We start from the raw sequence: 10152 nt of genomic DNA on the forward strand, positions 1-10152 counted from the left end.
ACTACTGGTCATGAAAACAAAACCCTGAGCTTTCCATTGAACCAACTAAAACATTGGCCTGAACTTAACACTGAGCCAACTAATGGTCATGAAACATAGGCCTGAACTTAACACTGAGCCAGCCATAATAATGGTCATATGAATATAATAAGGCTAACAATGCAGCCAGAAAGTGGTCATGATAGGGTTGTCTTCAACTTTCTATTTATGGCCAGGAAAAAATTACCTGAACTTTCCAACAGTTTAAACCTAATTTCAAATGGAGCCTGAGAACGATCATGAAGAGTTTGCCGCCAATTTTCCGTTTATGGCCATATAAAAACAGGAAAATAGCCTACATTTCCACTGAACCAGTGAGGTGAGCCAACGGTTTGTGAAAAAATAGCTTTTCCAAATGTTTCCATTAAAATTAATTCCAAATTAACAGTAGTTAAAAGTCTGGCCAGTTATCCACTAAGCTAATTACGGTCACGACTCAATTTGTGTAACTTTTTATCGAGGAAATAATGGTCAGGATAGTTTTGCCTAACTTGACACTGCTAGCTAATCAGCAGTCATGAAATACTTGCCTAACTTCCCACTGAGCTAGCTTGATGCCGCGGCTTTTGTGCTATTTGCAAAAACCTCGAAGCATCCAGCCAGCCAATTCAAATTTGAAGTTGTGTGATAACAGGGGGGAAACACGATATTTAAAAAGGACAGAGACCAACACCCAATACACTTGATGCATTAACAGCCAATGCTTACTTAATTTGGTGACACGTGCGCACATGTCTTTGCATATTTATGACACTTTGTTTTATCAATCACTAAGCTTTCTTCATATTGTCGGCCGGTCAAAAGAAAGTTCGGACGCGGCAAGCGGCAATGATTTTTACTACACGTGACGTCATGAACGTCCCAGCGCATAGATAGGCTCCTTGTTGGCTAAATGTTTCCCCAGTGGAAAGTTAGGCACACCGTGTTTCGTCTTTCAAGACCATTAGCCAGCTCAAGGAAAAGTTAGGCAAGAGTTTCGCCACCGTCCGTTTTGATCAGCAAAAAGTTAGGAAATGGTTCCAGCCCTTTAAACTAGCTGGTAAGTTAGGCATGTATTTCTCAACGACCGTCTGCGAGCTCAAGCATATCAAGACTGATAATATCGTCAAATCATGGAGGAAGATGCCTGAATGGGACAGTAGACAAATTCGGTGTGGTTTAGTACTTCGGTACTTGAGAAAATTAGGCACATGCTTCACAGTAGTAGTGGCTGGCTGAATAAGGTAATGTTCATGTTTATTTATATCACTGTGACACCTACATCAGTGCCCCACTTATTTTCAGCTCTTACCCGGAGACCACCCGGGACATTTACAGTTATTTTGAGAAGCGTGTTTTGAAATTTGCGTTTTATTTTGCATCATGTCGCCTGATTTCTTTATCTATGTTCATTTATAAAAAAAATTAGTCGGGCGCCGCGCATTTCGCCAAATGGCCTAGCCTGACGAAACACGTGTTGCAGTCACAGCTGTTCAATATGGCGCTCTCCTTGATTCGTCGGAATGTTTGGGCTGCTACTCGCAATATTAATCGTAACGCCAGCATGAACACGTTGAACGAATCTTGTTTTCAGTTTGATACGTTTCATTCACATCCCCGTGGTCTGTACAGTATTAGGTAAGTCTAACTTTGGGCCACATGTAAGCCTAACGGTACTTCTGTTTTGATACACGTTAGGCCTAATGTTCAGGAAATGTAACGTATTACTAGATAGGCCTAACGCAAAGAGCACAGCCCCGGCCCCATTGTTGATGGGATTGGCTGACTGGATGACGGGCAAGCCGTGAATTTTCTAGTTTGGCCTACACGTAAAATAAAGCTAGCCTATCATGTATGTGGGAAGTGAACCGGGAACATGATGTATAGTAGCCAAACATTGCGATTAGGAAAAGAGAGTTCCTTCTGCAGGCATCACTTGGCACCCTGTGCACAAATCCTATGAGACTGGTCTCGAAAACTGTGTCTTGTAAGTAAATGCCTGTACAGTTTCACTGCTAAACTTAACTTTTTAGGACATTTTATCACTTTCTGACGGTTTAATAAGTACCGCAAGGGAAAATTGTAGTGATGTCTGTGTATTATGGAACTCTTATCAGAATGATCCCCAAATTATTGACTTGGGTTTGACTTTACGAACTTGTTTATCATGTTGGAAGAAATGAGTCCTCTGAATTTGACACAGGCCTGGGTACAGTCCTTTGCATGCTCCCAATCATCTGAGCAGCAGAGTGGTAATGTTACACCCCAACTATAGCATACATGCAAGCCCCAACTATAGTTGGGACAGTCCCAACTGTAGTGCTGCAGTTGGGCTGGCCCAACTATTGTTGACCAATATGTGGCAAATGTCTCAACATTATCTAAGTTCATCTAAAATGTGGCACTTCATCTGTTCATCTAGCCCTGTGACCAATGACATCACATTTATAAACGATATGACTTTGGCACATGCTGGGCACATCATGCACACAGGACCTCTCTGCCGTAGTTGGGCCGGCCCAACTGTAGCACTCTAGTTGGGACGGGGCCCAACTATAGCTGGGACCTATGCTATAGTTGGGGCGTAACAGTAATACATGTATAACAGCAGTAATTTAGTTTGTGATGTCCAAAGTACAAAGAGACATTTTGTGTACATTAAAAGTTTGAATGCATTTGTCTTTTTTTGAGTTTTACTTTTTTCTTCAGCTTCCAATTTTAGTTTCTTTTTTGATACCTCATACTTGTTTTTCATATTATATTCCTCTTTCTCTTGTTCTCCCTGAAAGTGCACACCACCAGGAGCAGAGGAGAGGTAGAGGGTAGGGTGGCAAGGGGGGGAAGCAACATCACCTTATTTGAAAGTAATGTTCAATTTCATAGACCATTTACAATAAAACAGAAATATGTGTACGTTGAATGAGAGTCACCCAATGCATTTGTATTCATGTCTGTAGGTGTTTGTCCATCTTTCAGATATGCGTACCTCCCTTGCTGTTGGTACAGTCAGCCGGCCAGCAATGCTCCGCAACCAACGCCAGCCAAGCCTGGCTTGCTGAAGCGAGTCCTGATCAAAAGTGACGAGGTCTTTTGTAAATTCCTGGGCAGAATATCTCCATGGATGCTGCAAGAATATGGGCACTTCAAAATAGGTATTAGCCAGGATTTAGAAAGTAACGGTACTCACAAATCCACACGAAAAAGTACAGTACAATCTGACAGATTGGTTGTGCATGTTTAGCATGGCCTGTGCCAACCACATATTAACCACTTTGGGCCGGGGGCATTTATAAATGTTGATTCTGCTGGGCCGGAGTATTTTTCATTTTTTTCTGTTTTCAAAATTCTGTAAAAATTCATATCTTCATTTACTGGACACTTACACAAATGACTGTCTGGTGGCTACTCTAAACTGACAGACAATATCTATTGACGTCGTAGTATTTCAGCCTGGCCTGCCGCCTCGTAAAAAGAGCCCAGATTGTGCGATTTAATTTTCTTCAAATTGTTCCTGAACCTGGCACAGTGCACTGCGGACGTCTTTTCAATAGGCCATACTAGCATGCAGCGGTGCTGTGTGGCTCATCGCTGCAGCGGTGGAGTGCTTTTGTCCCTGGTTGTAATCTGCTCGCGCTGAATGCCACAAACAGTGATATACTGTTTCAAAACAATGCTGGATTATCTCCACTATTGAGAGTGAAAAAATGTTGGTAATTCCCAGCAGCCTGGTCTTTTGTTACAAGTATGGTCTTTTGTTACAAGGCCCAGTTCCCTTTGTCCGATTTCGGACACCCCTGCTGTGCATATAAAGAATGCGTGTCAGAAACCTGGCTCCCTGGCAGGATGTGGTTAAGCTGTCACTGTGCCTATAGTACATCTAGGGGTGCTGTTGCTGTGTATGTGTAAAAAGATGCTATCTCTCATTCACGCTCAGAATGGATAAACCTGTACTCGTTGGAGCACTGGCAGAATTGTCTACTGAAGTCTTGTCTTGGTTCCAAGACCTCCCTGTAGTTTATTCCGCTATCACGAAGGGTCACTGTTGAAGGGTGTAATCTCCAGACAAACTGCTACATAGTTTGAATTAATCCATTTCAGCTAAAAGGAGGAATGCGGAGGTCTTGGAACCAAGACTAACCCAAGCCTCCTGGTGCAAACAAAGACTGCATCACACGTCCTTGCAAGTCACCCTATCTCAAGTAACACTCTGTTGATGTTGATAATAACAAAGGAACTCCTCTTGTCTTGCATTACATGCACCTGTCACTTCACAATTTGCAACTTGTCTGGTGACCTGTCTTGTGGTTGCATGATATTGACATGTGACGGACCATTTTACCATTACAATTTCACCACACTGAGATGTGTACACGTATTATTGTGTTTTAACAGATGAGGATTTCTTGTGGTTTCATTGCCTTGAGTTATGCATTGCTTCTTCCACTTCTATAAAAACAGTATTGACTACCTTACGGTTTTTCCTTGTAATTCATACAATTGTTAACTGTCTTTTATTTTTTGTGAAGTGCATGATTCCAAGAGTATTCTGAGGCAGATAAATATGTGCAAGTTGAATTATGAGCTGGAGGTGTTGTTTTCCTACTTGTCAGCGCTAAAATTCGGCTACTTTTGTGTGCCTTTTTCCCCAGGCTTTGCGCAGTTCTATGGGGATGCCAAGGGGGTGTATTACATCAACAAAAGGATCAGGAAAGAAAAGCTACAACTCACTGATCTGCATTGGAAGGACCTTTATGTCAAGAAACAGGTACATTTTACACACTTAGGTTGTGGCTTAGCGATGAGTGCGTTCATACTGTCAAGAAACAGGTACATTTTACACACAAGAAACATTTAGTGTGGACCCCGTCCTGTTCGTTATAGCGGCGTTCCACTGTATTTCAACAGGGCAAAGTAATCTGAGAACAAATCACCTAACGTTATACCTTATTCCTGCAGTGATGAGGCCAATATCAGATGCATACATGTATTGGTGTCCTGGAATGACCCAAGGCCTTGTCCATTTTAAGCATGCGCTGTCTGAGTACCAAACTCGCTCATCGGCTAATTAAAAATCTTCTTGTGTATTGACTCAACATTTTTAAACACATACCACACATGAACATCTACTGCGGTCTTCTTTTCTCCCTAGGTATCCAATGATCTTGCCAAGATGGCACCCACGGTGATAGCATTGTGTCTACCCATTGTGTACTACTTTGTCTTACCCCTGATGTAAGTTTCTTATTTCAGATCTCAGCATTCAACCCGTTCAAAGTTTTTTAAAATAAGAAATATTCCGAGTATGATGTCATAATGATCTTTCCAGCAATATCATTTTTTGGTTATTTTTTTATTCTGCTCATGCATTTACTTGTGCATATTTTTTAAGTGCACGATTTTTTCCCCCACAATGTGAGTGTTTCCTATTGCCTGTGTTTTTTTTCCCCTGTCGTCAGGTTTCTTTATCCCACAGTGTTCTTATCCAATCAGTTTCTGTCACGTGACAAGCTTCTCCGGTACTATCTGAAATCCTACCGACAGAGGGCGGCGTTGTATCCCACTGTCCTAGAATTGTTGTCTGCGGAAGCCGGCAGGATTCAAAACAAAGAAGACAGTGACTCCATACGGACAGTTCTAGACAGGGTAATGACTACCTGCTTGCATTGGCATGTACATGAAATGCTCATTTCAGATGTGACTGCGTGATATTTCTGCTGCAGGGTGGTGAATCTCAATTGAGCATTGAGCTCACCGCCAAAAATTGAGCTGTTTTTGTCAGGGGAAAGCAATGGAAAATAAATATTTCAATGTTCCATGCAAATAAGGAAAAAATCCAGATTTTGGTAATAATAGGAAGTATGTGGTTCATGCTTTGCTCTGCTTTGTTGAAATCACTCCATTTTACTGAATCATGGAAGGTTTTATTTTCTCTGGCAAAAACAAAGTCTTACGAATCATAGTCACCCTTGTAGTCATGAACTGTCTTGTGGAAATCATTTTTGTCTTTTGTAGCATTTCTGCTAACATCCTATTTGTCTTTTTTCCTCAGCTAAAATCTGAAAAATCAGTTACTGTGCAACAAGCCCTGCAGGCCAGGAATGCCTTCCTCGCTTACAGATTTGGTAATCTTTCAAGGCAACATCTGGTAAATTCTCTGTTCTTTTCATCGTAAGGATTATTTTTCAGTCCTTGATGACCACCCTGCATAATGCAGCAAGGTGTAGTTGAAACTAGGGAACTTGGTTGAATTGGCCAGTCAATGGCAGTAGCGTAGCATAGGGGCCAATTTTGTAGACCTGCTAAGCTTTGTATTTTTGCTTAGCAAATAGGTCACCGGCCCCAAAAGTCATTGGCCCCAAAAGTCATTGTATGTTTGTCATTTACCACTGGTGCCAAGTTTTTGTTTGGTTTAACACATAAATTTGCACAGATTTTCTGCTTAGAAGGTCTATGAGTTCTGGTCTGAAAGAGCGGGACCTGGACTCAGTTACCTGCATGGCCATTGTGTGCTGGAGGGCCCAGTTTTATGGCACTGCTCAACAGCAGAAAAGTTGTTCTGACATGTACAATTTCATGACATTTCATGAGATTTCCATTGTTGTGGCATTTTTTTCAAGTAATTTTTTTAAAAAAAAAGGTGAGCGTGTCTTATGCTGTGCTTGCTGTTTAGTGCAGAGCCTCTGTTAGTGTAGAGTCATGTTTTTAGCAGTGCCAAGATATTCAGCCTAGTTGTGACTGGCCGTAGCATTTCCCAAAGATTTGCAAATATCTCATAAACTTCCGCAGATTCATTTTGTCATCTCTGTCATTTGGTGCTCACGTTCCGTGTCATAGGACACTGGCTGCCGTGTTTAGTCCAGATCATGATCGCGCTCTCCCCTTTATGTTCTCTTTCCAGAAATATCTTTGCAACCTGTGCTCACTTCGCACCATGTTTATGCCAGGCTTTCTGCTGCGTAGGAAACTGACCAAGAACATGGCCCTAATCCAAGCGATGGACCACTCCATCCTGAAAGAGGGCGTCTCAACCCTAGACCACTTGGAAGTAGAGAAAGTAGGATATCGAAATTAAATTTCAGTGTTTAGATTTTTCCTTTAATGTGACATCAGTACTGCAGATGCAGCCCTCTTTTGTTATCCGCTTCAAGCAGAAGTGCCCCCTCATTGGTCGGAAAGAGCCGCGTTGGTTGGGAGTGTTCATTTTGTTGGTAGTGATGCGACCGTGACTCATGCACTTCCTAGTTGTTCGTGAACCAGCAAAGTTCAGTTCTGAATAAAGGAGCCTCCGTTACGAAGAAAATAGCCCCTTCTTTTGGTCCAGCTCAGGGCCCATTAGCATCACCGAAATGCCACCTTGCGCATGATTGGCATCACAGAGGTACAGTGCATGCAAAAGGGCACAGTTCATTTCTGCTAGCTCATATATCATGCTCAACAGGAAAGCTTACAGCTACTGAAAAAAAACACGGCTACCATGCTATCCATTTCTTTCAGAGTAAAGGTCAACTTTGTGTTTTCGTAGTAGTTAGGTTGAATTGACTCAGCTGTACTAGGACGTGATTTAATTTCTGTTGTATGTTCTCACAGCTTTGCTACGAGAGGGGCCTGAACGTTGTACACTCAGACAAGAGAGAGTTGGAAGCTTGGCTAAGTCTGTGGTTAGAATTATCAGCAAAGACCACTGGTGAGTCTTGGATTGAGATGTAGACAAGTGAGATCCTGAATGAAGTGCTTCCATTCAGGAGAGACTTTCTCAAGTCATTTCACCGATGTCACAGTGTTGCAGTCAAGTACTTTTCAAGTACCAAGGTTCTCTGCCAAATCTTGAGCAGGGTAAGAGGGAATTTGAAATTTGATAGTATATGCACAAAGGTAAGATGACAAACCAAATTTAAGACTTCAGACCCTCCCATTTTTTGAAATTTAAGTTTTAAGAAGAAAAGTACTCGGAAAGTACTTGGCGAAGTACTTTTTTGGAGTACTTTTGTCCTAAAAACGTAATTTTTATTAAACAGTGATGGTCGGAAGTTACCATTTTACTTTGTAGTCTCATCTGTGTGCATGTATCATCAAATGCCCATGTACTTCAGCTTTTTTCCCTCTTAACTAGTTAAATATTTGGCAGAGAACGTGGTACTTGAAAGTACTTGACAACAACACACTAACATATCACAGTGGAGAATTTGAGTGGGTTCACTTTGAATTCCTGTTCTGTTGCATCGTCCAAAAAACTTCATAAATGTGTGGACATGTAGGTGCGCATGCCCATTGGAGAAGAAAGGCCGTGCAACATAAGCTGAACCAAGAAACTCGCTGGAGAGGGATTTCAACCTTGGAACATTTTTTAGATTGCCTGTCACATTTGAATGATATAGGAAACTATTGAACTCATTTCTGATCAGCCACATTTTCAAAGGCTTAGTGCATTGTTGGGTGACTTCAGAAGCGGTTGGTTTTGTTTGAATTTTGAGGTTTCATGGTCATGCAGCTTAGACATTTAGACAGCTTGTTAATGTCGTGCTATGCACTGCAATAACATTTAGAAATAAGTAAGTTTGTTTTTGCTCTTTGACTCATTTTAGTCAGAATAGCCGAGCCTAACAGTGTCATTTTAAAAAAGCATGATGTTTGTCTCTGTTGAACTTTGTTGATATTTTTGTCTCCATTGTTTCAGACGACGACCGGTCTTTTATAGCACACTCTGTGGTACTGCTAGCCATGGGCCACCCTTCTTGTCAGCGACTGCTGGATATACCCAGCCAGACAACTCCCGCTGGTGAAGAACTCAAGAAAGATTAACGTTGGCCCCTGCTGTAGACAAGTCAGTCCATCACAATTCAGTTAAAGGTCATCCAGTCGGCAGCATGGCAAGCCGCTGACATGAAGAGTGATGAAGACGTCCTCGTTGTCGTTCAGCTGCTCTGTTGTGGCAAGTCATTGGCTTTGGCCTGTGATGGATTCGACTGCAGTTTTGGACAATGTCAGGTCATTCAGGCTTGTCCTAAGCCAAAGATATTCCGGACCAATCAAGGCAGCCCATCTGTGAAGTCATACCGTCACTTAGGCAGTGCATTGAAATTGCTATTTTATAATAGACATCTTGGGTCTTACGGCCAACTTTACTGTAAAGATAAATACCACATTTAAAGGTTACAGATTAGTTATCACACGAGTGCGAGTGGAACGTAGAATAATGGGGTGTGTCTTTGTCCCGTATACAGGACAACAGGTGCACTACATTATTCTGTGTTCTGTGAGCGTGATAACGAATTTATCTTCAAGCAAACGTGACGCGCTGTAAATATATATTAACGGTATGCTTACGGGATACGTATGCGGCTCAGAAAATTTGGTGTTTAAATCTTTCTATTGATTATTCTATCCCCACACACTGTAAGCAATAAGCATTTCACATCAATGTGCTCGCGTACACCTAGGTTTTTGAAATATCGGCACAAATCAGTGATAAAACTGTCCAGTTTTTGCGAGTTGCGTATGTGTCTCACATCAGCACCATTTTTAACGGTACGGGTGTAAATTTTAAACAGTAAATTTTGCAGTTGTGCATTTTGCTGTGTTGAGTTAGAACAGCGCATTACACAGGCATTGATATGAACCATGCAGTACAGTTATATATCACACCGTTTGTGTTACCATGGATTGACCAATCAGATTTGAGAATTCAAGTTTGCCTGAAGATAAATGTTCAAATTAACATGTAACATTCAGCAGTTAAGGGGACTCTGATTGTAGAAACTTCATTTTGTCTCCTGCGACTTGAGCCTCAAGACACGAAAACATTTCCAATGCCATTTTCAGTGCCATTCCTCGTCACCTATGATGCAATTTTGCTGTGCCAGAGGGACCTTCAGGTTGTTTGATGATACGTTATATGAACAGTCAAACGTTTAAAATGGGGTGGTTCACTTTGGGTATAAATATTGAATGTAATGTACATTGTTAATACTATAGGGACGTTAGGGCTTATATGCACTGTACCCCTCCAGAATTGTTAGTGGTGTTTCAACTTGTACTTCAGAAGTTTCAAGGTGGTGAAAACCGAAATCTGGCAATGCTAGATTGAAACTAAATTGAATTTCACTACTGACAATAAACCACAACTAAAACTCAAAA

At 41.5% G+C, this 10152-nt stretch overlaps 1 protein-coding gene across 5 annotated transcripts; it reads left to right on the plus strand.

The window, feature by feature from the left end:
* The first annotated feature begins 946 nt into the window (after nt 1–946).
* On the plus strand, nt 947–10152 carry LOC110990624 (LETM1 domain-containing protein 1-like). 5 transcript variants are annotated; one of them, XM_087134048.1, is made up of 9 exons: nt 947–1078; nt 2995–3170; nt 4668–4783; nt 5168–5250; nt 5475–5661; nt 6068–6163; nt 6917–7072; nt 7606–7702; nt 8693–10152. In XM_087134048.1, the coding sequence occupies exons 2-9, from the start codon at nt 3140–3142 to the stop codon at nt 8815–8817; spliced, it is 891 nt and encodes a 296-aa protein (XP_086990174.1). In that variant the 5' UTR covers nt 947–1078; nt 2995–3139; the 3' UTR covers nt 8818–10152. The 5 variants fall into 5 exon arrangements, with proteins under 5 accessions (XP_086990174.1, XP_086990175.1, XP_086990173.1 ...); XM_087134049.1 differs by lacking the exon at nt 947–1078 and adding an exon at nt 1105–1262; XM_087134046.1 differs by lacking the exon at nt 947–1078 and adding an exon at nt 1297–1656.

The sequence above is a fragment of the Acanthaster planci genome, linkage group LG03, assembly GCF_054643075.1.
Source record: "Acanthaster planci isolate LZ-2023a linkage group LG03, COTS_SCS, whole genome shotgun sequence".
NCBI classification, from domain to species: Eukaryota; Metazoa; Echinodermata; class Asteroidea; order Valvatida; family Acanthasteridae; genus Acanthaster; species Acanthaster planci.

Bases quoted from the DNA above. Each gene is read 5' to 3' on its own strand.
- LOC110990624 (XM_087134046.1), top strand. From the start codon at position 1,517: ATGGCGCTCTCCTTGATTCGTCGGAATGTTTGGGCTGCTACTCGCAAT. The intron at 4,784-5,167 runs GTACATTTTACA...TTTTCTCCCTAG, and splicing joins ACCTTTATGTCAAGAAACAG to GTATCCAATGATCTTGCCAA. The intron at 5,251-5,474 runs GTAAGTTTCTTA...CCCTGTCGTCAG, and splicing joins TACTTTGTCTTACCCCTGAT to GTTTCTTTATCCCACAGTGT.